This window comes from Microtus pennsylvanicus, chromosome 5 (genome assembly GCF_037038515.1).
Source record: "Microtus pennsylvanicus isolate mMicPen1 chromosome 5, mMicPen1.hap1, whole genome shotgun sequence".
NCBI classification, from domain to species: domain Eukaryota; kingdom Metazoa; phylum Chordata; class Mammalia; order Rodentia; family Cricetidae; genus Microtus; species Microtus pennsylvanicus.
Genome location: NC_134583.1, coordinates 126490596 through 126517583, shown reverse-complemented (window position 1 = coordinate 126517583; position 26988 = coordinate 126490596). Strand labels below are relative to the sequence as shown.

General features: G+C 44.9%; 1 protein-coding gene across 1 annotated transcript in view; it reads right to left on the bottom strand.

Annotated features, from left to right (window-relative positions):
- The window catches only part of Cfap58 (cilia and flagella associated protein 58), a 106375-nt gene extending 91431 nt beyond the window's left edge, over positions 1-14944 (bottom strand). The window contains exons 1-7 of the mRNA XM_075975267.1: positions 14806-14944; positions 14624-14758; positions 13092-13355; positions 12889-12983; positions 9152-9433; positions 6320-6468; positions 607-763 (exon numbers count right to left, since the gene is read on the bottom strand). Of these exons, the coding sequence (XP_075831382.1) occupies positions 607-763; positions 6320-6468; positions 9152-9433; positions 12889-12983; positions 13092-13355; positions 14624-14758; positions 14806-14944 (1221 nt within the window). The remainder of the gene's footprint in view (positions 1-606; positions 764-6319; positions 6469-9151; positions 9434-12888; positions 12984-13091; positions 13356-14623; positions 14759-14805) is intronic.
- Between the last annotated feature and the right edge of the window lie 12044 nt (positions 14945-26988).

The following is a 26988-nucleotide window of genomic DNA, read 5'->3' as shown; positions in this document are numbered from 1 at the left end:
CAGGATCTGGCTGTAGCATGCTTCTTCTGCACCGGCCTCGGTGGAGCAGCCATGCTGGGCCCCGGGGTTCGGAGGTTCGGAGGTTAGGGACTGTTCTGTGTTGATTTTCAGGACCTTGACACCAAAAGGTCCACCCTGGCTGTACACAGCAAATTCGCAGATGGTAATATAAAAATCAACCAAATGCAGCAGCGCGGAGCCCTAAAGATGCTAAATATATGCGTTAGGAGGGGCCTGCTACCGGAAATACGAAACTGTGTTACTTGATCCTGGGCATTGCTAAGCATGCTGGTTACAACTTGATGTTCAAAGTCTGTGAAAAGTCCTTTCCTTATCTCATGGTCAAAAATGTCATTTTCTTACAAGAGTCTACTCTTGTGATTTATCTTGGGAATTACAGAGAAGGTAGACGGATTCCTTGTTCCTTGTCTAGGGCAAGGACACCTTAACAGAGCCTAAGGGACTTCTCAGGCAAAAATGGGCTCAAGAAACGGGGCCAGGGAAACGAGGCAGAAAGACGCGAAGGGTCACGTGAGAGAGGAGCTAGCTGGGAAGCCAGGCAGGAAGGACAGACCGCCCTCTGGAAGGCGCACGCAGTGAGCAGACCTGACTGATAGTCTGTTCCGCGTCTTCCTTGGCCCGCTCGGTTTCCTGCTGCTGTTCAGTGGTCTGAGCTAGGTTCTCACGCAGCTTCACCACTTCTGACAGAAGCTGGTCACGCTCCTTTGTCACCTCTTCCTTGAACTTCAGTAAATCTCGGATGCTGAAAAGGAAAAACACAGGGATCTGGCTAAGTGGCCAGTTGTTCAGGGGTCCCCAAGCCCGGTCTTCCTTGGAGGTCAATGTGGCACACTGTTCGGGTGGTAAGTAACAAGAGTGGGGGCTGATTGTGAGGTGTTTGCTAAAAGGAAGTGACAAAAAAAAGTACAGTAAGACTCTTTTATGTTTTAGTAAAATATAGCGTCTATTCCGCTGTGTCTGGTGTGTGCGTGAGTTCGTGTTCTACAGGCACTTCTAGAAAGACAGATACTAATCATGTTACCAATTATCTCTGAGAATCATGATTTAGGGTGAAAAAATCAGGGATGGGTTCTTCCGTAGCTGTGTTACTAGGATCTGTTACAATAAGACCATATTGTTATTGTCAGCTCCTATAATAAGCGCTGAGGAGATGTCAATTTAGGAAATTATTTATCTAACATTTCCACTGGGGGGCTATGATGACAACTAAATGTCTAAAATAAAGCATAAATATAATCAAATAATACGCATCGCCAATTTTCTTTCTATTCACCCAAAAAAAATCAGCTTCTCCCAAGGGGCAGCCCACAGAAAATGTTCCCCAGAACAAACTTTAAAATGAGGCATGCTGCTGGGTTCTGGAGAGATGCGATGATATTCATCGATTTGAATTGTAAATTAAATAGCTTCACATTACAAAATCCATTCCATCTGACTCGCCATGACTTTCTGCAAAACTGGTGCTTGCCGGGTGTGAAGCCCTGTGTCCGGTGGGACTTTTGTGGCACAGGAAACTCAGAGGGAGATGGCAAACGCTAAGAAAACACCCCGTGGAGTCCTGGAGCTGACAGTCATCAAGCATTTGACAGTGCTCACTTGCCAGCACCCTTGATGGAACATAAATGTTTAATAAGAAACATTCCAGTCCCTGCCCACTGCATCTGCCGAAATGAAACCTCAACTCGAGGGCTGATTTGAAGAGAGACCTACAACTGAGCACACTGTTGAGGCTCAACTACAAACTGCACCTGCTCCGCCCATTCTGCTCATCGCCCCGCTCCGCCCATCTAACCCTGCTCCGCCCATTCTCCTCTTCGCCCGCCCTCTTCCCCTTGTTAACATGATTCCTGTTTCCATCAGCTCTCTCACGTGGCTCATGATTAGTTCTCCTACCAGGAGTTCAACATTACAGAGCCCGTGTTTGGTTTTCTGATTTCCTCTCTCGATGCCTCTAAATACAACATCCTTCAAAGTTGGATCAATAGAGCAAGAAAATACAAGAAAATGAAAGCGCAACATTAGGTTTGGCTAAGAGTGCCCAAAAAATTGAAGAAGACACCAGAAAATGGAAAGCTCTCCAATGCTCCTTGGGTAGGTAGAATTAACATAGTAAATATGGCAATTTTCCCAAAAGCAATCTACAGATTCATTGCAATGCCCATTAAAATCCCAGTAAAATTCTTTACAGACCTCGAAAGAAAGGTACTCAACTTCATATGGAAAAACAAAAAAACCAAGAATAGCAAAAAAAAAAAAAAAAATTCTGTACAACAAAGGAAATTTTGGAGGCATCACAATCTCTGACTTCTAACTGTACTATAGAGTTACAGTAATGAAAACAACTGGTATTGACATAAAAAACAGACAGGAGGACCAATGAAATTGAATCGAAGACCTGGATATCAATCCACACACCTGATCTTTGACAAAGAAGCTAAAAATATAAGATGGAAATAAAGCATATTTGACAAATGGTGCTGGCATAACTGAATATTAACATGTAGCAGAATGCAAATAGATCCATATCTATCACCATGCACAAAACTCAAGTCCAAATGGATCAAAGACCTCAACATAAATCCAAACACACAGAACCTCATAGAAGAGAAAGTGGGAAGTACACTTGAAGGCGTTAGTACAGGAAACCACTTTCTAAACATAACCCCAGTAGCACAGACACTGAAAGCAACAACTAATAAATGCGACCTCCTGAAACTGAAGCTTCTGTAAACCAAAGGACACAATTGACAAGACAAAATGGTAGCCTACAGATTGGGAAAAGATCTTCACCAACTCCACATTGGACAGAGGACTGATTTCCAAAATATGCAAGGAACTTAAGAAACCTGACACCAAAAGAACAAACAATCCAATAAAAAAAAATAGAATACAGACCTAAACAGAGAACTCTCAATAGTCGAATCTTAAGTGGCTGAAAGACACTTAAGGAAATGGTCAATCTCCTTCTCCTTAGTCATCAGGGAAATGCAAATCAAAACAACTCTGAGATTCCATCTTACACCTATCAGAATGACCAAACATAAACACTGATGACAGCTTAGGCTGGCGAGGATGTAGGGTAAAGGGGAATGCTCCTCCATTGATGGTGGGAGTGCGAACTTGTACAACTGCTTTAGAAATCAGCATGGCAATTTCTCATAAAATTAGGAAACAACCTTCCTCAAGACCCAGCAATACCACTGTTGGGTATGTATCCAAAGGATGCTCAATCATACCACAAGGACGTGCGCTCAACTATGTTCATAGCAGCATTATTTGCAATAGCCAGAACCTAGAAACAACCTAAATGTCTCTCAACCAAAGAGTAGAGAAAGGAGATGTGGTGCATTTACACAATGTATTACTGCACAGCAGAGAAAAAAAATAATGACAGCTTGAAATTTGCGGGAAAATGATTGGATCTAGAAAAAGCCATATTGAGAGAATTAACCCAGATCCAGAATGACAAATATAATATGTACTCACTCATAAGTGGCTTCTAAACATAAAGCAAAGAAAAACCAACCTACAGTCCACAACCCCAGAGAACCTAGACAACAAAGAGGACCCTAAGAGAGACATACATGGATCTACATAGGAAGAAGGAAAAGACAGGATCTCCTGAGTAAACTGGGAGCATAGGGGTCATGGGAGAGGGGAGAAAGGGGGAATGGGAGAGAGGAGGAAGGGAGGGGAGAAAATGTGTAGCTCAATAAAAACAATTTAAAAAACAAGAATGCCCAAGGAGGTGCACAGCTGCTCCTGGTGTGGGGCACTGTGTGCCCTGCACTGTTCTAGCTAAACTCTGGCAAAGCTTAGAAAGTTCTGTTCCTTCAGGAGCTTTCAGCTCGAGTGGGTGAGCTTGTCAGAACTTGCTTTTCTGTTGCTAAGACCATGACCAAAGGCCACTTGGGAACGGAAACCTCTTAGGCCCATCATGAAGGGAAGTCAGGGTGAGATCTCAAGGCAGGATACTGGACACAGAAACTGCAGCAGAGACCGCAGAGGGGTGCTGCTTACTAGCTTGTTCAGCATGGCTTGCTCAGGCTGCCTTCTTATACAAACCAGGACCACCAGCCCATGGGCGGCACCACCCACAGTGGCCTGGGCCCTCCCACATCAACCATTCATCAAGAAAATGCCCCAATTTCCTACTGGAAATTGGAAGGAAACATTTTCTCAACTGAAGTTCCCAGATGACTTAGTTTGTGTGGGGGTGGGGGAGAAACAAACTAATTAGCACAGAAGCCTGTTAGAACCTTTTAGTATGATGTAACCAGGGCCATACTGGAAGTACATGTTGGATTCTGAAGAAACAGAAAATACAGCAATTCTGCCTACCTGGTCACTGGCATCTGGAGGTGGAGAGGAGGTGGAACAGAAATTCTGATTGTAACAAAGTGTGTTCCCTGTGGGTTTAAGGTTGAAAGGACTTTGCCAGGGGAAGAATGGAGAAAAGGCATTGTGGGCATGGGGGTGGGGGCAATGCTTATGCAAAGGTGAGAGTTATAAGCCATGGCTGGGGGATGGCTAGGCATGAAGCTAGACAGGCAAACTACCCCAGACATTTGAAAGGCTCTGAACGAGATGTTCAGGAATCTGTGCTTTATCCTTTGAGTATGGGTAACCCAGCAGGTCAGGGACAGGTGATGTGTGCTTCAGAAACATACCTCAGGTTGCAATGGTGGATATAGAGGGAGGTGTCTTGCTGTATACAGGGAGGCCAATGAGAAAGCAGAGAACAGGGGTGCAGGCCAGGCAGCAGCACCAGCCACAGGAAGTCAAACCAAGAAGACAAAGATTGAGGGATGAAGGAGTGTCAGGGTGAAGAGCAAGTCAATCCTGCCTGGAACCTGAGCAGGTAGGAAAGACGACGATGGGATTAGTTGTGGAGGGTAGGTAAGAGCTGCTGGGATGGGGCCGAGAGGCCAAAGTTCCATTCAACACCAGCTTAAGAGAGACCACTGCATTCTAACACGCATCCTTACACCGCAGATAATGTAGCTCGCGCCCCTCACCAAAGATACTTTTTTTTGTAGCAGACAGAGACCAGTACAGAAAGACACAAGTGGTCAAAATGCAGACAGCAACTGGCTGTGGGATGTCCAACCCCAACCGACACATCTACAATGACACTCTATACTGAAAGTCCAAGGAAACTTGCAGAAGAGCAAATAGAATTTAAGAGCCAAAGGGTGAGGATATCTGCTTCAAGACAGTGTCTTCTGTTGAAGGTAGGGTCACACCCAGGAATTATCAACAGTATGTTTGCCTAAACAAGATCTGAAAAAATGGCAGCACCCAGTAGGCATGCCAACATGGATGGGGAAAATCTCACAAGGCCCCAGCCCTAGATGAAGAGCTACAGGGGGTCGGGGGATGCTGAGACCGGGAGAATCGTCTTCTCCCCAAGAACAAGCCCCTTGATAGGTTATCCAAGGCCAAATGGTCAGCGCTAAACACATCTACCTATGAGCAACACTAAATGAACTCGGCAGGTGGCATTTATAAATTGTGTGTCTGTGTGCACGCACGTGTGTGTATGTGTAACATCAATAATTAAAGACTAAAAAGTCAAAATAACAGAAAGGTAAACCTAAAACCCCTACTCACTCAGAAACTGTAGTAGGGTTTCTTCTAGAGAAAGGTGTAATGTAATCTTCAGGTAAGACAAAGAGAGTCTTTAAAAGAAGAGGTAGGGGCTGGAGAGATAGATTAGGGGATATGAGAGCGGGCTGCTCTACTAGAGGACCCAGGTCTGAGTCCCAGCACCCACATGGTGACCCACAACCACCACAATGTAACTCCATTCCCAGGGGATCCGGTGTCACGCTCTGGATTCCATGGGTACCAGGCATGCAAGTGGTGAACAGACATCCGTGGAGACAAAGAACCTATACAAATAAATTTTTTAATAATTTACTTTAATTTTCTGTTTATTGGTATGAAGCTGTCAGGTCCCAGGAAAATGGCTTTACAGACAGTTGTGAGCTACTTTGTTGGTCCTGGGAATTGAACCCAGGTCCTCTGGAAGAACAGCGAGTGCTTAACTATTGAGCCATCTCTCGACTCTACAAATAAAATTTTTAAAATAGATAAATCTTTAAAAACTAAAAACAGGGCTAGGCAGAAAACAGTTTTTAGGAACCGCAAAAAGGGAAATTTTGCAAAACAGAGAACCTTTTAAAGAGGTGCAGTCCAACCACAGGCTTACGGGGCCAGCCTGCACCAGGCCGCTGCACTCTGAAAGGGCCCTGCAGAGGCAAGGTCACACACTCTCAGCAAGGCTTTGACCTACTTGCTATCCTGGTCCATGGACAGTCCAGACCCCTGCTCAACTAGTTTGGTCAGGTTCACTATCTCCTCTTTCAGGGCAAGAATCGTCTCCTTGGCCTTCTGCTCCTTATCGTATGCCGAGTCCACCATCTTCCAGGCCTTTTCAATTTCCTGATGGGCCAGAGAGTTTCAGTGAGAAATAACAAATGGGATTCCAGATGCGAGCTAAACCAGCACAAAGAACGGCACTATGGGGAAAGAAGAGTGTGCATTGTATGGTACATGGGAATTTGGACTAACTAAACTGTTCACTGCGAGTGGTCGGGAAGAGGACACTAGTCCAAGGAGTGTTTTTCCAGAGTGTGGCTGCAAAGTTTCACTGAGGCAGAAATACTTCTGAAAAATTGACAAATTTTAAAATTTTTAAATGAAAGCTTATATGCTTAACAGATTCTTAAAATAGTTCTGTTCCATAAGAGATGATCATAGATGCAATCCTTAAATTAATAGATTGAAAGTAACTCTTGATAATTTTGCAAATAAAACAAATATATTTTAGGCAAGCAGGGGGATCCGAGTTTGAGGACGACCCGGGCTACATAGCAAGTTCAAGACCAGCCTGAAAATATTTATATACATACACACATACAAATATGTACGCACACTTATATAACAAACATACACACAACCACACTGTGTGTGTGTTGTCCTCATCTCTCAGGTGAGTGCCCATCCCACAAGGTCACTTTTCTTTGCTGGCACTAGAATGTGCACAGCAATCTTAGCAATTCCCAAGCCCAGATCCTCGTCCAGTGCACATTAGACAAGCACTCTACCTCAGCCCTTGGTTGTTTCTAAGAGAAGGAATCTCACTGTGTGCCTCAGGCTGGCCTGTTTTCTTATTAACAAATGCTCGTGCTCATGGGGGAAAATAAAACCCGTAGCAGGGAACGGAACTGTGACTTCATTACTGATGTGAAACGCAGTGTGGAATATTTACACACACACTCAAAGGTGAATTAGCACTGTGCGAATAAAGGAACACCATAAGCATTTGTCCGCAATAACTTTGAGTTTGTCCTGCCACTGACCTGTCTTGAAACATTTTAGTCAAGTAAAATTTGGGCCCTTTTGGGGGCTGGAGAGATGGCTCAGTGGTTAAGAGCATTGCCTGCTCTTCCAAAGGTCCTGAGTTCAATTCCCAGCAACCACATGGTGGCTCACAACCATCTGTAAAGAGGTCTGGCGCCCTCTTCTGGCCTTCAGGCATACAGACAGAATATTGTATACCTAATAAATAAGTAAAAATATAAAAAAAATTGGGCCCTTTATATAAATAAAAGCCTATAAAGTTTCGGTGAAAATACTTAGCTTTTATGTTGACAAGGGATAAAGTGGTTGTAAGGGAATAAATCTAAGCTTGCTCTTATAGCACACAGAGAGTTCTCTCGTGTAACCACAGCACATCCCTTCGTGACTCAGTAGAAAATGTCAACTTGTGGGCTCTGTCCTGACGGAGCAACCACATGCACACCTGGGCAACACAAGTGAAGGGCTATCTAAATGAGAATATGATTACGGTTTTAGCCAAACCAGTTTTGCCAATTAGATTTTCATCCATTTGTAACTTTCATCTCCAGCGCTAAAGTTTATAATAAGGAGTGTTTTTCCAATTATAAAATGAATTAGAGTTTTCTTATATTACTTTTCCATCAAGAAGAAAATGGCAGTAGCGGAAAGAACCATGCTAGCGGAAAGCAATTTCTAAGAAAATGGGTCAGTCATGTCTTGTACTGGTCTTGGAAGTTAATTTGAATCGGATGACATCTGATTGCATGCTATCAAGGGAATTACCTAAAACATTCATGAATTATTTTCCAGAGCTAGAGATTTAATTGTGAATTAATATATCTCAACCTCTTATGACTTTGAGATCAACAGGGAACATTAATGTTTTATCTTCAAGATAATGCAATATACTTAAGGATGAAAAACACAGCGTGGAACCAAGGCAAACTTCCTCCAGATTTCACAGACCAAATCTCTGGTTCTCCTAAAAGAACGTTTGGAGAGAAAGAAAGGAAGGAAGGAAGGAAGGAAGGAAGGAAGGAAGGAAGGAAGGAAGGAAGAATTTAAAAAAAAAAAAACAAGGAAAAGGACACTGGGAAAAATGAGCATGAACTGAAAATCACTCCCTGAGAACTCACAAAGCAATCGCTCCTGGAGCAGAAGAAAGAGGAGAAATGTAAAAATATTCTTTTAACCAGAGCAGGGCTAGGGTGATAGCTTGCCACGAAAACACAATGACCTAAATTGTGGTCTCATCCTACTGGCGGCACAAACTTCAATCCCAGTGTGAGGAAGGCAGAGGCGATGGAGCCATGGGGCCAACCCAAGCAGTCAGTCTAGTCTAATCTGGAAGCACCAGGCTGGTGAGAAGCCCTGCCATTCTAAACAAGGTGGGCAACATCTGAGAAACAACTGTCTCTGGCCTCCACATGAGCGCGCACACACACACACACACACACACACACACACACACAGTCAGATGTATACTCATCAACAGAACATTCCGAGAGCCCCAATACTGCATTTTATATCTAAGTCTTTTGGCTAACCCTTTATTTTCCAGAAACTCATCAGTAAAATGAAGTTTTCCATTCGTTTTCAGCATGGTAAGCCTCACCAGGGCCAATTACTTTCTCTCTAAGTGAATACTCTTCCCTAGGCTTAATGAATATCTACATTATGTAAATTTTGACCTAATAACTCATGTCTTACCAGTCAGAGAGCTGTCAATGTAATGGACAGGTGGCGTTTGAAAGTCAAGCTCATCTGCTCCTAGATCACTGACCTTCTTGAGAGACGCGATGGTGGTCTGGTCATCCTGAGAAAGCTTCAGGGCGGTGGCCACCTTGGCGGAGTTCACCACAATCTCTGCATTCAGCTCTCTGCATTTGGCCATGAGACGCTTCTCATTGTCGTAAGACTTTCTCATGATATTGTGAAGTTTCTCATATTCAAGTCTGAATTTTTCCAGACTTTTGTCTCCCGAAAGCTCACTGAGAACCTCCTGAAAGTCTCTTTCAATTTCTTCAAACACGGTTTCCTCCAGCACGAGTTTTTCGCCCTTTTCCTGAGAACAAGAGCAAGGGTGTTACCCTATTACTGTCATGAAATGGCTGCTGGTACCCCAGAGTGATAGCCCCTCACATACACAAAACCAAAGCAGAAACATTGAGACTATATGTTGAGAAGTTTTCATCCTCCTCCTCTGATGTAATTATATAGTACATATGCATACATGTATGGCATTATAATTAGTTGATATGAGGTCATGCCCAAGAAAGATAAGCCTTAACTTCAATAAGATAAGCATCCTTAGCAGATTTGAGCAAAGACAGAGAGAGTGTAAAGACAGCTTGCACTGACTCGGTTACAATCCAAGGAAGGCTAAACATTGTCAGCTACTTCCAGAGACCAGGAAGAGACAGGGGAAGATTTCACTCAGGGTCTCAAAGGGAGCATGACTCGACAACATCTTGACTTTAGACTTCCAGCACTGAGATCTGGGAGACAAAAGATTTCTACTGTTTGAAGTCACCCAGTTTGGGGCACTTTGTTATGGCTGCTCTCTCAAATGAACAACTACTTATTAAGTACAGCATAGCAGCACTAATAATGATAAAGGAATGGTTAATGCATTCATTCATTCATTCATTCATTCAACAAATGTTTATTCAGCACCCTCGATAGGACAGTTCTGTGTTGAAGTCTATAAAGGCAACCGAGGTAAGGCACAAATGGTCCACCCACAGGGTATTTCTGTTTCACTGTAACTGGTCGAGTCTGCCCTGTAGTATCAGAAATATTCAATCCCTGCCATCAAATGCATTCTATGTTCTTCAAGAACACATAACAAGACTTACTCCCAGCAGCGAGAATAAAGCACATTTCATGAAAGAAGTGGTACTCGAGCCACTTGAAGGAAGAAAAGCCTTCTCACGGTGGCTCTAGGGAAAAGATCAGTCCCAGCAGATGGCAATGCCTGAGGCGGAGCTCACAGCCACACAAGTGCCCGACATGCCCACATATAAGAAGGATGGCAAGGAGAAGAGACAGGCTGGGAGGTGGAATGGCGCGCTAAGGCATATGGATTCGTGTTCTGGCAGCTGCAAAGACCCACCCTGTTGTCCTCTTGTTTAGTTGTTGCTTCCTTTTAAGCTATGACTGTCCTAGTCAGCAACCACAGCTCCTCACCTACCAGCGGTGGTTCAGCTGCCACAGTCGGAGCCTGGGGGAATTTTGTTCCCTCAGGTACCAACTCTTTCAAAGTTATTAAGAGAACTTATCTAAACCTCTGTCCCTCTTAAGAACTCAAGATTCAAAGGTTGAGGTAGAATTCTGCTCCCCAGAGAGACTGAATAGCAAGCAGCTCACCTAGCTCACCTAGCTCACCTCCTGAGACTCCCAAGAAGTTCTCATTGCCCCTCCTTAAAAACCCTTCTCCACCTGGCTCCTCCCTACAACTTCCTGACAGCTAGATTTTGACCCAGCCTTCTGACCGCACGTGAATTTTATTTAATAAAACACATCTTTGCACCGTTAAACAAATGTTCCAGAGCATAAACAAATGTAACACATTTTAAAATAGCATTTTACCACACACCCCAAACTTCTAAGGGTAGATGCAGCTTGCAAGCTTTATTAAGCTTTTCACACTATGCTCAGATAGTCCACACAAAAAGGGCGTAACGTCCACTGCCCACTGCTCATCAAAGAAACCAAATGAGGTAATCTTTCATCTCAATCATAATAAAATTCTAATCCACCCTGAAGATCCTAAGTAGCCTTGTTTGCCTCTTCTCTCAATGGGCATAGTTTGCGCAGTATGAGGAAGATTTATATATAGTCATAGTTTAAAAAAGAAAGGAAAAATGTGTACAGTTAATTAAATCCCTACATGTGACGCGCAAGACAAACACTATGTTTAGAGATTTAAATGTGGAGCCTGAAACACTTGGCTTAACAGCTTTAGTACTGGTTTAAACCCAACAGAGGTTTCCTTACTAAAAGCAGATTATTGCATGGAACACAACTCAGCAAATGCTTGAAGGAGGAAAAGCCATATTTAGCAAATGTGGTGCTACTGTGGCTCCGTCTCACTGACGCAAGACCCGAGTCATCAACACCAGTTCATCACAACAGTGTCTGTGCCCTAACCTTGAGAGTTGTGTGAATGTCAACATTTGACCAGCGGCCCTAATGCTGATTCTTTTGCACCCAGGTTCTCCCCTGTATGCCTGCAGTTAGTATAGGAATGGAGAAATATCAAAGAAACATTCTAAAGAGACTTTTATGAACAAAAGAGATGTATTTTCATGTTGCCATCTCAAAAAGTATTCTATTCAAGGCAAAAGAAAAATAATCTCTTAGCTCTGTCCTATAGGCAGTTGGTATCTACACTGTGGCCAAGCGTGATGGAGCGTACTTAACATGAAGTACCACCATGAAGAGACCAGATCGGAGGAACTGTGACATTCCATCATTCGCCTACAGAGGGTCTGCCATGTGTCAGGCAGTGCCCTGGGGTCTGAGGCACAGTCCTTGTAAGGAGGAGAGAGCATTTAGCATTTGTGGAGAATAGAGAGCAATGAGATACAACAGAGACAATGAGTGGAGGAGGAAACGCTCAAAGCAAACAACGGAGGGTAGCAATGGGAGCTGGCAGGAGCAAGAGGAAAGGATGGGAAGCAAGGAGACAGGAAAGAGACTAGGTGGTGGGGAGGAGTGATGTAGCCACAGGCTCATGGGCGTCATGAGAGGACAGTAATGACACCTGGGAGTGGGACCAATGTGGGGGACCAGGAGTCATAAAGAGCCGTTAACCATGAGAAGGCTACAAAGGAAGACCAGGCATGGAGGAGATGGAAGGGAGAGTGGATGCAGAGGCACAGAGAACACAGAAGAAATAGGCAGGGCACGGAAGCGGCTAGGAGATACTGGGACCAGGACTGGCTTCACAGGTATGGGCCCATCCAGTCACACGGGATCCAGAAGACTCCTACTTTGGCTAAATTCTCTGCTGTCATGTCTTAAAATTCTTAATAATCTTAACAGAAAGCTTTTCACTTTACTCTGGGTCTCACAAATTAAGCAGCTGATTCTGGCTGGAAAGTGTGTAATAGGTAAGGTGGAGGTGGGTCCTGATAGATCGAAGGGGAATTTAAGACCAGGAAAGATGAGGACTCTGAATGTCGAGTGATGGCAAGGATGTAGGGCCATTGAGGTTATAAATGAGAGGAGTAATGGACAGACAGGTTACTGAAGGGTGCAGAAATGAACCCTCATCAGTGAGGCTGGAGATGAAGTGTCCTATAATGTAGGTGAGAGACGGAGGCTGCGAGACGTTAACACACGGTCAATGAGAACACAGGGCAGTGGTGATGGACTGAAGGACCTTGATGGAAGTGTATGACAGCTGGGGGAATCAGGGTGTGACGGGTGGACGCGTTAGTGAGCGGGGTGACAATACTGATGTGGATGAGACATTTTCGATAGCCTCTCTATGCTAACACCTGCAGTTCAGACTGTAGGGTGCGAGTTGCGGTCTGGGAATTTATGAAGGAGCGAGGAGTGGGACAGAGCCAAGTGAGAGAAGCGCGAGGGTGCAGACAGCGAGGGTGCTGGTGAGGGGGGCCAGAATTAGTGAATGTAACAAAGGATGAGTTCCAGTAAGAGAGAGATGACAGAGGTCGAAGCGAAGAAGCAACAGAGTGGGGCTGACTCCTGACCTCCGTCATCCTGACGCTCATTGAAGGCGGCCGCAAAGGCTGCCGTGGAGATCAGAAAACTGGGCTGGAGTCTGGAGAAAAGGGGCTGTGCACTGCCCCCAGTGTCTAAAAGGGCGACACGCTTTTTTTGATCGCCAGCCGGGCGCCGAAAGCCGGCGCTCGGCGCGTCTTCGGTCGCCAGGCAACCGCCACGCCCCCGGCCGCTGAAGCAAGGCAGACGTTCGAAGGGGGCGGAGCCCCGTAGGTCGGTTCGTGGGCAGTGGTCTGTAGAGAAATTTGCAAATTTATTCTGAATGGGGTGGAGCCAAGGAAATCTCTAAGAGGCTAGGTGGAGTCCATAGACCCAGGAGAAAGGAGACCTGCGTGCACTGAGAATACGAAGAGCTGGGATAATCAGTCTTGTTAGGGAACTGTGGTTTTCTTTATTTCTTTTTTATCGCTAGCCCTATTCCTAACCCTCAAACTCAGTCCCCCAAAGGTTGTAAGCAGCGATGTATGTTTTAATCAATAACATTTTCAGTGTGTTTTTTAACTTAATATGTTCTTGAACGTTATAAATCGTCTTATATTCTTTTTTTTCACTCAGCGTTCTTTTCTAGGGACTATCTTTTTTTGTTTGTTGGCTGTTTTTGTTTTGTTGTGTTTCGAGACACGATTTCTCTATGTAGCCCTGGCTGTCCTGAAACTCTGTAGAACAGACTGGCTTCGAACTCACAGAGATGAGCGTACCTCTGCCTCCTGGGTGCTGGGATTAAAGGTGTGAGCCACCACCGCCTGGCTTTTAGGATCTACTTCATCGTGCTTGCGCCCTTTGCTTCTGATGGCTGACTGCTTGGGATTTCAAACAACACGCATTATTTCCTGTCTCAAACACTGCATAAAAAGGCTGCCTCCAGATCACCAATACCACTAGTAATATAGCCCTGATCATTATTGTCTGGTGTTCATTTTATAGACCTATATGTAAATTCCCCTAAAAAGATACTGATGAGCACAAGATTGTGCACTGGGGAGTCCAGGGAACATCGCATTAGAGCATGTTTGTGTGTCCTGCACAAAGAGATGCAGTGAAGGGATCATTAAGGCCAAAACAGAGTCTGCTTTCCCTTCACACGTTCCTACGGTAAGTTCCTGCCTCCACCTCCCGCATAACCCACAGGCAGCCAAAGCTGTGCTCTGTAGCCCAGTCAGGCACCTGGGAGGCTGTGACGTGTGGCTAGCTGGAGAGTGGGCCTTTTCACACCAGTCTGCCCGAAGGTGGCCTCTGCTTTCCGATGGCAACGGTGTCTATACGAACTTAGTGGAAGGCAGTTACTTAATGGCACCAAGTGCTGTTAGATTGCGGCCACAAGCACTGCCCTAGCGAGTGCTGTACCACGTGTGTGTTCTGTGTTCCAGATTCAGCACCTCGCTGGTCTGCAGAACTGTAGATTCATAAAGACCCATAAGGCGTTTATTTAGCCTCAAACAAGGGCTTTACAAACGCTGGTTCATCTACTTAGCCAGTTTCTTCAGGGACGACTCTCTCACACCTACATCATCGGGGCCAGCTCTGCTGTGTCGCCCAGGCAAGGTGCAGGGGCCACTCTGCCGAATGCCGCAGTTGGTGAGGGGCAGGAACAGCTCTCCAGCTCTTATGACCTCCTCAGAGGCAGCTCTCTCATCTGCTGCAAGCAGCGCGGGGCAAGGAGACGCAGCTCTCCCCTGCCCATACATGGGACCAGATCGCCCATGTTCACGTTCTCAGGGCCTGTCCACCGCACCCCATCAATAGGGACAGCTCTGCTGTGCCGCCCAGGCAAGGTGCAGGGCCCACTTTCCCGAGTGCTATAGTCGGTAAGGGGTAAGGTCATCTCTGTCACCCACCACAGGTGTCAGGGACAAGGGGAAAAAGCACCTTTCCCTTGCCCTCATCACCACGTGGCAGACGAGAAACAAAATGACTTAATTTGGGGAAATTACTTTTATTATTTTCCTACCACCCCTCCTCAGGATGTAAGTATCAAATTGTATATCTTAGTATTAGAATGTTTGGTTTTTTAAATTGCTGTTTGAGTTGCTGACTTGAGTTTCATTTTTTAAAAATTATTGCATACATTTTGACTTGGAATTATAACAGAATTGCCAGAAATTTTGCAGTGGCCCTAAACAAAATTCTGGTATTTTTTTTAAAACTCCAAATGCATGTTTAGTGGAATTCTCAGTATTCGTGATTAATAAAAACAAAATAGGGACGTACTCTGAAAAACTCTGGAGGTGTTTTATGTCCTTCCAGGGATGAAATGTTAGTTGAGGTTAGCTCAAACTAATCAAGCATGCTTTTGTCTTTAATATATGCTAAAATTATCTCTCCATACCTCTTCAATATAGTGCTTGAAGTTCTAGCAATAGCAATAAGACAACATAAGGGGACCAAGGGGATTCGTATTGGAAAGGAAGAAGTTAAGCTTTCGTTATTTGCAGATGATATGATAGTATACATAAGCGACCCCAAAAACTCTACCAAAGAACTCCTACAGCTGATAAACACCTTTAGTAATGTGGCAGGATACAAGATCAACTCCAAAAAATCAGTGGCCTTCCTATACACTAAGGATAAGGAAACAGAGAGGGAAATCAGAGAAGCATCACCTTTCACGATAGCCACAAGTAATATAAAATATCTTGGGGTAACTCTGACCAAGGAAGTGAAAGATCTATATGACAAGAACTTTAAGTCTTTGAAGAAAGAAATTGAAGCAGACACCAGAAAATGGAAGGATCTCCCCTGCTCTTGGATTGGGAGGATCAACATAGTAAAAATGGCAATTCTACCAAAAGCAATCTATAGATTCAATGCAATCCCCATCAAACTCCCATCAAAATTCTTCACAGATCTGGAGAAGACAATAATCAACTTTATATGGAAAAACAAAAAACCCAGGATAGCAAAAACAATCTTATACAATAAAGGATCATCTGGAGGCATTACCATCCCTGACTTCAAACCCTATTACAGAGCTACAGTATTAAAAACAGCTTGGTATTGGCATAAAAACAGAGAAGTCGACCAATGGAATCGAATAGAAGACCCTGACATTAACCCACAAACATATGAACACCTGATTTTCGATAAAGGAGCTAAAAATATACAATGGAAAAAAAAGAGCATCTTCAACAAATTGTGCTGGCAAAATTGGATGTCAACCTGTAGAAGAATGAAAATAGATCCATATCTATCACCATGCACAAAACTCAAGTCCAAATGGATTAAAGAACTCAATATCAGTCCGAACACACTGAACCTGATAGAAGAGAAAGTGGGAAGTACTCTACAACACATGGGCACAGGAGACCACTTCCTACGTATAACCCCAGCAGCACAGACATTAAGGGCCTCATTGAATAAATGGGACCTCCTGAGACTGAGAAGCTTCTGTAAAGCAAAGGACACTGTCACTAAGACACAAAGGCAACCCACTCACTGAGAGAAGATCTTCACCAACCCCGCAACTGACAAAGGTCTGATCTCCAAAATATATAAAGAACTCAAGAAACTAGACTGTAAAAATCTAATCAACCCAATTATAAAATGGGGCACTAGCTGAACAGAGAATTCTCAAAAGAAGTTCAAATGGCCAAAAGACACTTAAGGTCGTGCTCAACTTCCTTAGCGATCAGGGAAATGCAAATCAAGACAACTTTAAGATACCATCTTACACCTGTCAGAATGGCTAAAATAAAAAACACCAATGATAGCCTTTGCTGGAGAGGTTGTGGAGAAAGGGGTACACTCATCCATTGCTGGTGGGAATGCAAACTTGTGCAACCACTTTGGAAAGCAGTGTAGTGGTTTCTCAGGAAATTCGGGATCAACCTACCCCTGGACCCAGCAATACCACTCTTGGGAATATACCCAAGAGAGGCCTTATCGTACAACAAAAGTATATGCTCTACTATGTTCATAGCAGCATTATTTGTAATAGCCAGAACCTGGAAACAACCTAGATGCCCTTCAATGGAAGAATGGATGAAGAAAGTATGGAATGTATACATATTAGAGTACTACTCAGCAGTAAAAAACAAGGACTTCTTGAATTTTGCATACAAATGGATGGAAATAGAAAACACTATCCTGAGTGAGGTAAGCCAGACCCAAAAAGAGGAACATGGGATGTACTCACTCATATTTGGTTTCTAGCCATAAACAAAGGACATTGAGCCTATAATTAGTGATCCTAGTGAAGCTAAATAAGGAGAACCCAAAGAAAAACATATAGGCATCCTCCTGAATATTAACCTTCATCAGGCAATGAAGGGAGACAGGGACAGAGACCCACTTTGGAGCACCGGACAAAAATCTCAAGGTCCAAATCAGGAGCAGAAGGAAAGAGAGTACGGGCATGGAACTCAGGACCGCGAGGGGTGCACCCACACACTGAGACAATAGGGATGTTCTATTGGGAACTCACCAAGGCCAGCTGGCCTGGGTCTGAAAAAACCTGAGATAGAACCGGACTCTCTGAACATAGCGGACAATGAGGACTACTGAGAACTTAAGAACAATGGCAATGGGTTTTTGATCCTACTGCACGTACTGGCTTTGTGGGAGCCTAGGCAGTTTGGATGCTCACCTTGCTAGACCTGGATGGAGGTGGGTGGTCCTTGGATTTCCCACAGAGCAGGGAACCCTGATAGCTCTATAGGCTGACAAGGGAGGAGAACTTGATTGGGGGAGGGGGAGGGAAATGGGAGGCGGTGGTAGGGAAGAGACAGAAATCTTTAATAAATAAATAAACGGAAAAAAACAACAAATATATATGCTAAAATTAAATGCATACTTCAGAAACATTTTTCAATAAATTTCTTTATGACTTATTGTCAGTAAATGTTTGCTATCTATGCCTACTTTATATACTTATATACCAAGGGTCATGAAAAAATTTCTTGGGGTTATGAGTAGAAAAATTTTAAGAAGTCCTGATTGCAGACATGCAAAGGCCACAGAGAGAACAACCAAGTTGAGAAAATATAGATACTGTTATCACAGCATGACTTATGATCTGGGGAAAACACAGTTCCCAAAGTGGGCAGTCGGGGATCCCCAAAGGAAATGGGGAGACATTCCACGTGTTCCGCTCATAGAAATGAAGTGAGGTCCAGACAGACATCAGCAGAAGTGGGGAAATGGATAATGGATGGAAGACTGAACGCTTGAACAACTCAGTTTATGATGATGAAACAAAATGATGTCCCATTTTCTGGTCTCGGGAACTGGAGCCACTCTGCTCTCCCGTGTTGTTGCAATAAAAAGGAAACCACTAGGTGGCACCATAGTACAAAGAGTCCTCACCGTGCACAGCCTTGAGGACAAACACCCAAGGTAGCTCAGCTTCGAATTTGAACAAGTGGCTCAGTTAATCTCTTTCCTCCTGAACACCTGCTCTAAGCCCAGCCTATACTGCGTATGGTGAAGAAAGAGTGCGAAAGAGTTCAAGTTCCCTAGATGAACACGAAGAAAACGGAACTACGCATGCCTCCTTCCCTCCCAAAGGAGTCCTCGGAACACTCAAAGGTAGGAGGGCATAAGAAGCGCAGAAGGTGCACCCACACACTGAGACAATGGGGATGTTCTATTGGGAACTCACCAAGGCCAGCTGGCCTGGGTCTGGAAGATCCTGGGATAAAACCGGACTCTCTGAACATAGCGGACAATGAGGAATACTGAGAACTCAAGAACAATGGCAATGGGTTTCTGATCCTACTACACGCACTGGCTTTGTGGGAGCCTAGGCAGTTTGGATGCTCAACTTACTAGACCTGGATGGAGGTAGGGGTTCCTTGGACTTCCCACAGGACAGGGAACCCTGATTGCTTCTCGGGCTGGGGGGGGGACTTAATTGGGGGAGGGGGAGGGAAATGGGAGGCGGTGGCGGGGAAGAGACAGAAATCTTTAATAAATAAATAAATTTAAAAAAAAAAGAAGCGCAGAAGGGGGATGAGAGGCTACCACACCCTGTGATCCTTGGACCTTTGACCTTAGTTCCTTAAAGATGTGAAATTGGAAGCTCCCAGTGCTTCTCTGCCTAGAATTTTGAACCAGCCCACGCCCAAGCTGGAATGTTCCAATGTTCCTCTATTCGCATCTCACATCCCCAGTGAACTCTTCCCTGACAAGAACATGCATGCCCTGTATTCTACATCTGAGACTATCCTATAAAGGTAAGAAATTCTCAGACCGTGTAAATGGTTAATACCTGGTCTCCTCGCAAGGCAGTTGAACAACAAAGGCCGAAGATCATCATATAAACCTTGCTCAGCCTTGTACTCGGTTGGGTTGGGTTTATGGACTGAATTCTGTCTCTGTCTGTCTCCGTCTGTCTCTGTCTGTCTCTGTCTCTCTGTCTCTGTCTCTCTGTCTTTGTCTCTCTCTCTCTCTCTCTCTCTCTCTCTCACACACACACACACACACACACACACACACCAAATCACATGTTGAAACCTTAACTCCTCGGAGCTGAGAATGAGCTTGTATTTAGAGGCCAGGCCCTTGAAGTCATGACTCATGATTAAAGCTAAAACAAGATCACTGGGGCGGACCCTTATCCAATCTGACCAGTGTTCCTCTAAGATGAAGCAATCGGCAGTACAAGCAGGGGCACGTGCAGAGACAAGAAAGCCAAGGAAGAGGCCGCATGAGACGGCAAACTTGCTGACACCCTCATCTTGGACTTCGATTCCCCAGTATTATGAAGAAACAATTGGGTTTTAGGCCACTAATCTACAGGCCCCCTTGTCATCTTAGATGACAGATCAGATTCCCAGCTGACTGGTGTGTGAAGCGTTAGCTCTAGCAAGCTAATGTATCCAGCCGTGCTGCAGAGTAAGTAACCATTGAGTGAGCGGCTAGTGAAAGAGCTCCCGGATACGGAAGTGAAGGATGTCATGGCACCATGGGCATGGGAACTGAAGTTGAACTTTAAGAATAAGGGTAGACCTAAGGTCCCAATGAGGAGCGGAAGGAGGGAGAAGATGAGCAAGGAAGTCAGGACCACGAGGGGTGCACCCACCCACTGAGACAGTGGGGCTGATCTATTGGGAGCTCACCAAGGCCAGCTGGACTATCACTGAAAAAGCATGGGATAAAACCGGACTCTCTGAACATGGTGAACAATGAGGGCTGATGAAAAGCCAAGGACAATGGCACGGGGTTTTGATCCTACTTCATGTTCTGGCTTTGTGGGAGCCTAGCCAGGTTGGATGTTCACCTTCCTAGACATGGACGGAGGGGGGAGGACCTTGGACTTTCCACAGGGCAGGGAACCCTGACTGCTCTTTGGACTGGAGAGGGAGGGGGAGATGAGTGGGGGAGGGGGAGAAGGGAGGGAGGAGGGGGAGGGGAATGGGAGGAGGGGGAAACTTTTTTTTCCTTTTCTCAATAAAAAAAAAAGAATAAGGGTAGAAACACGGGAGAAAATAGAAGGAATCCCAACTGTAGGAAATAGCACAGACACATACCAGGGAAAAACTGGGGGGGGGGGGAGCCCCCTGCGAAAAGGGTGGGATCTTGGACTAGGGAGGTAGCTCAGCACTTAAAACCATCACCTAGTTTGGTTTCCAGCACCCATATTCAAGAGGTGCACAATAGCCTTTAACTATAGCTCCAGGGATCTGATGCCTCTGACCTCCAGCACATATGTGCACAGACACACACATACACATAAATAAAAATAGAAGTTGTTCTTTTAAAAGAAGAAGAAGAGAAGGAGGAAGAGGAAGGAGAAGGAGGAGGAGGTTCAGTCCCTAGCTCAAACCAGTGAATATTGTTGATAAGAGGGTGGGAGTGAAGGGTAGAGAGCTATGGAGCAACAGCAGAGGAGTTGCCCCAAAGTCAAGGACCAAAGACAGCCACGGATTCGCCTGTTTGTTCTGCAGGCTAACTCAAATATTGGCAATTCCTCTGCAAGCTTCTTGTTTAAACCTGAGTACAACAGCCTCTTATCAGTGCCCTCCTCGGACTGCTCAGTGTGCATAGCACAGCTGTAACAACAATTTCATGTAGCGAGTGCTGTCTTCATCAATGACATGGAGCAAGACGATAAAGCAAATCTCCGGAAGAGCAGAACCGCTAACTAGCAACTTCCCAGCGCGAAAGGCAAAGCAATTCCGTGCCGTAGGAACTCACTCCTCAAGGATCACAGACGACCTGCATGCCAGGAGGGTGGAGTCTGCACAGTCCACAATCTCCAGACAAATAACTTCCACCATGAAGTGCATGCCTCCCTGAAGCCGGGTGCTCTGGCTTGCTCCATCTGCCTCCCGTTGCTGAGTGTGGCCAGGTACCCACAAGAGGCCAATTCTGTTACATTTTCCTAGGAATTTGTATTTGTGGTCACAAGTTGCCAGTCAAACACTGCTGGAGCCTAGAACTTGACTTGTCAAGGACAGGAGAAGCAGGAAAACATGGACTTGGGAGAGAAGGAAGAAGAAGAAAAAAATGAAGTCAGGTATGGTGGTTCATACCTGTAATTCCAGCTCTGGGGAAGCTGGAGTCACAAGTTTGAGGCCAACCTGGTTACACAACCCAATCATCACCCAGACCTATAAACGCAAAACCTTGCTTCGAAGTCTTTTTAAAAAAATTATTCAAACAAACAAAACAGAAAAGAAGAAGAGGAAGAAGAGGAGGAGGAGGAAGAAAGGAAAAGAAGGAGGAAGGGGGAGGAGAAGCCACAGACTCCAAAGAGGGGATGACAGAGGCAGCTCCGGTTCCTGATAGACCCCAGGGAGACTCTGCAGCGTCTGCTTTCCTGGGTTCCTGACTGCTGCATTCTCCAACATCACTTTCTTTGTTTCAACTGAATAAAAAGCGTTCTCATTGCCTAGGTCCATGATCCACCCTCCGAAAAACAGGCCCTGACTGACACGGGTCCTGTTTTCTTCCCCACTGCTAGGTTTACTGTCCGTGGAATCTAAAACTGCATTTGAGCCCCCAGTGGCATGGTAAGAACCGCTCCAGCCATCATGTCTAACATTTCCCCCCAGGCTGTAGGGAAGATTAAAAGCCCATGTGTTACAGAAAATTGGTATCATTTATCAGCCAACCCCTTGGTCACCTTAGATGACAGAACTGAATCCCAGCTGGCCAGTACTCCCCAAAAGTGGGCACGGCATGTTTTATTCCTTTAATCTCCCCTTTTCCAGCCCACTGCAAACCTAACTGAACATCCTCAGAGCATCTGACATCAGCTCCCAGAGGGTCTCCAGACAAACTCCCCTGTTGGTACCTAAGGAAGCAGTGAAGCTCAGACAGATGAATGGGGAGGATGAGAAGGTCAGGAAGGAGGCGGCAGCTGAAAAGAAAATAGCTCTCGCTACCTCCAGAAAAGGAAAGAGTCTCTGTAACCAGGACATGTCACCTGTTTGGAATGTGACTAGCTTCCCAGCAGCTGTTCTCACTCAGGTGAGGAGACCCTGGGGCACAACTGGTTAGGCCAGCTTATTCGAATTCATGCATCTTGCTCAAGAGGCCAAAGTTACCGGCTCTGTTCTTACTAGACTGAGAAGGACTCAAACAAACCAACTGGCCAAGTTGGTTAGAAAGGCTGGTGGCACCCCACAAAATATACACTCCATAAATAAATAAACAAACACTTTTAAGCTAACACGTGGCTACTTCTGATGCTGGGTCAAGTCCTACTATCCCCCGAAAGGGCTGTACTTTCAAACATCTCCAGGCTTTTCCATTTGGTTCCTGTTCTAGATGGGTTTATAGCAACTTAACACAAACTAGACTCATCAAAGAGGAGGGAGCCTCAAGTGAGAAAATGCCTTTGTGAGGTCTGACTGTAAAGCATTTTCTCAGTTGGTGATAGATGGGGGATAAAGTCTGGAGGAAGAGGTGCTGGTGAGGCCTGAATGTGCTCCACATGCTTGTAATTAATATATGGAACTACTAAAAATATGTACAAAACATTAAAAGTAAGAGGAGGAGATATAAAGAAAAAAGAGAGGACTATCACCCTAACTCACTCTTATCTAGCATGCATAATGTCAAAATAATCTTTTAATGGCTCAAATCATCAACTTCTCCAAAAAAGAAAACTAAAAATGAAAAGAATAAAATCAAAGCAAAAATGAATAAAATATACAAAGCAAAGTCTTTTAAAACATGTCTTTCAGTTATAACATACTTACCTCGTGGAATGCACTGAGCTGTTACAAAAATATCTTTATAAGTTTGACAGCTCTTTGTCTAACTATTGGAATCTGATTCCTCTGGTGGTTTGACTAAGAACAGTCTCCATAGGTTCATATGTTTGACTGCTTGGCCCTTGGTTGGTGGAATAGTTTGGGGAGGATTGGGAGGTTGGAGGAGGTGTCACTGGAAGCAGGCTTTGAGGTTTCAAGCTCACAGTTCCCGGTTTGCTCTTTCCGTCTTATGCTTGTGAATCAAGGTGTAAGCTCTCAGCTACTGCCCCAGCACCATGCCTGCCTGCCTGCCGCTGTGCTCCCTGCCATGATGATCATGAACTCCAACCCTCTGAACTGTGAGCCCCAAATAAACTCTTTCTTCAGTATGTTGCCTTGGTCATGATGTCTCATCACAGCAATAAAAAAGTAACTAAGACAAGTCTAGTGTGTCTTCAATAAAAAAGATACAGTGTAGTGGTTCTAGCCGAGACTCTGGAGTGTCTGTCTGGTTGAAGCCCTAGCCTTCATTCTATTAGCTGGGTGACCTTAAGTCATTTAATCACTCTGGGCCTTAATTTCTTCAACTGTTAATTAAAGATCTAATGCTCTCTGCTACATCAAAGTCTTAGGAAATTTTGATGAGTCACGCAGAATAGTTAGAGTAACGCCTAGCATGGAGCCTAACCAGCCACTGGTATCAAAACAGCGACGTATCTATCCCTGAATAGCAGGCTTAGCTTCTCCAGCCTTGTGGTCCTCAGCAGGCAGCCTCATGGGCCCTCTGCCTCTGAGAGTGGTTTCCTGGAGCTGACTTAGGAAAGAAACAGCCAAAAAGAAGTCATCCATCTCGTCGAACTGACACCTTTGAGGTCTCAGCAAAACAGCATGTTCCAGGAGACATCCTGTACGTGAACTTGCTGTTATCTCTCAGAACTCCAGGCAGAGTGGAATCCAGGGTGGTGAGGGACGGAGTCCATCATGCAAAGTGCCCTTTCCCCTCCATGGCCCTGTAACAGCTCGTGCAGCTTCCTGTCTCCCCCACTGTTGAGCATTTTCCTCCGCAGTTTGGGATCATCACAGCTGGGGGTGAACAGGAAGTCTGTCCGCATGCATTCAATTATATAAAATTCCAGTTATCTTGACATTGGAATGGAAAGTGAAGCTGCCCCACAGTTAGCCCCATGTTTGTCACAAGTCACCTGTCACTGTGGAATTTGGACTTCGTCTCGCACCTACGGGCATGAAAAACTTGCATGCGTGCAGTGTGCACATGTACCTGAACTCTGCTCCTCAGAATTCTGAAACAAGCACACTTAACACTCTAGCCCCCTCCAATCTAAAGCAGTCTTAATTTGAAAAGCTGAAAGCCTCTGTTTGGTGACACGAGCTTGAAAGTCAAACCCTCAAAAGGCCATAGCAAGAGAGTTCTCAGTTGCAGCCTGGGCTATGCAGGACACATGGAGAGTGGGGGGTGGGAAGGGAGAGAGGGAGGGACAGAGGGAGGGATGAAAGGAGGCATTCCTCTGGTTCTGAGCCTGAGGATTTCTAGCACGTATGTTGCTGATGGTTTGGGAGCTGAACATCAGCCGTTGTTTTATTCATGTTGCAGGAGTATTTGTTTATCTTTGTACGCTGAATTCCAAGGACTGTTTAACATTTGTTGTGAGTTTTCAATTTTTCTCTTATGATCTGTTAGTGCTGTAAGTTGCTGAGGTTCTGTTTGCTAATGTTTCATTTAAGATTTAATATTTATTTTAATTTTATTTTATTCTATGTGTATGAATATGTCTGTTAGCATGTGTTTCTGTGTACCATGTGTGTGTGATACCCAGGGAAGCCAGAAGAGTGCATTGACTCCTCAGATGGTTGTGAGCTGCCATGTCGATGCTGGGAATCGAACCTGGGTCCTTTGCAAAGGCAGCACTTCTCTTACCCACTGAAGTTGTCTCCCCAGCTCTTGTTTAGGATTTCTGACACAGAACCCATAAGTGAAATTATTACTTTCTTTCTTTTTCTTTTCTGTGGGTTATTTCATTTTTATGTCATTTTTATACCTTAAAAATGATTTGAGATTATAACACAACTTCAACATCTCCCCCTTCCCTTCCTCCCTCTAAACCCTCCCATATATCCCTCCTCCCTCTAAACCTTCCCATATATCCCTCCTCGCTCTAAACCCTTCCATATATCCCTCCTCCCTCTAAACCCTCCCATATATATCCCTCCTCCCTCTAAACCCTCCCATATATCCCTCCTCCCTCTAAACCTTCCCATATATCCCTCCTCGCTCTAAACCCTTCCATATATCCCTCCTCCCTCTAAACCCTCCCATATATATCCCTCCTCCCTCTAAACCCTCCCATATATCCCTCCTCGCTCTCCTTAAAATCCATGGCCTCTTCTTTCATTGATTGTTATTACATGCACACAAACACATACATGCATGCATACATACATACATGCATACTTGTATACCATTTGGTACCGGACAAACACGTGATGTGCTCTTCTAACATATGTCTACTGTCTTAATGGGAAACCATCCAATCATTGAAGTTTTTAAGTGTAAATACTGGATTTTCCTGAGCATCTGTAGCTTTTCCAGCCTATCTATGCTCTCCTCCACATTCTGACTATGGCTGCCACATTCTCCCAGGACTGGAGATCCAACCCAGGCTCTGAGAAGATGCTCTGTCACTTAGCTACAGCCTCAGGCAGTGGGAACTCTTTATACTCCTTTTCTGGGGTTTTCCTGTTATCTCAAGGACTTTCAGGGCTAATGCTCCCATCTATAGGTCTACAAACTTATAAATCTCATGAGATTCATTTTCTAATTTGGTTTGTAATTTCCTTTATCTTTCCAAAAATTGTTTTCTCATGTGGGTGTGGTTCTGCATATTGGAATTAGGGCCATTAAACTACACATCCAACCCTCTAAACAGCAGCACAAAACAAATCTGTTACTTATTTTGAGACATAGTTTTGATTGATAAGTTACATGAATTGCCCTGAGCTCACCTTGTAGCCCAGGTAGGCCTTGAACTTGCCATCCTATGGAATTAGAGCCTGAACCACCTGGTGTGCCTGCATCCTGACTTCTTAATCTCATGTGCAGTGGGCATTATTTATTTTGCTCAGTATCAGAATGAACAATTGAGTTTTCCCTTTGCCTATGACAGACCACAAGATTTAGGACTTCGAAACCAGCTTCACTTCAGGACTGACTCTCTCTTTCCCTCTCTCTCCCCACCCTGTCTCTCTTCTTTCTCTCTCCTTCCCTGCCCCCCATGAGAAGTGTACCTCAAGGCATAGTGTGTTTGATTTGTATTATTATTTGTATTATTTGTATGGGGACTGTCCTAGCTATGGTTACTATTGCTGTGATGAAACACCATGACCAAAAACAAGCTGGGGAGGAAAGGGTCTGTGCAGCTTCCACTTCCACTCTGTAGTCCATCATTGGAGAAAGTCAGAATGGGGCGCAGACAGGGCAGGAACCTGGAGGCAGGAGCTGATGCAAAGGCCATTGAGGGGTGCTGCTTACTGGCTTGCTCTCCGTGGCTCAATCAGCCCACTCTCTAACAGAACCAGGACCACCAGCCTAGAGACAACACATACACAATGGCTGCCCCCACCCCATCAATCACTCTTTAAGGAAATGCCCTACAGGCTTGTCTACAGCTCCATATTATGGAGGCACTTTCTCGGTTGAGGTTCTCTCCTC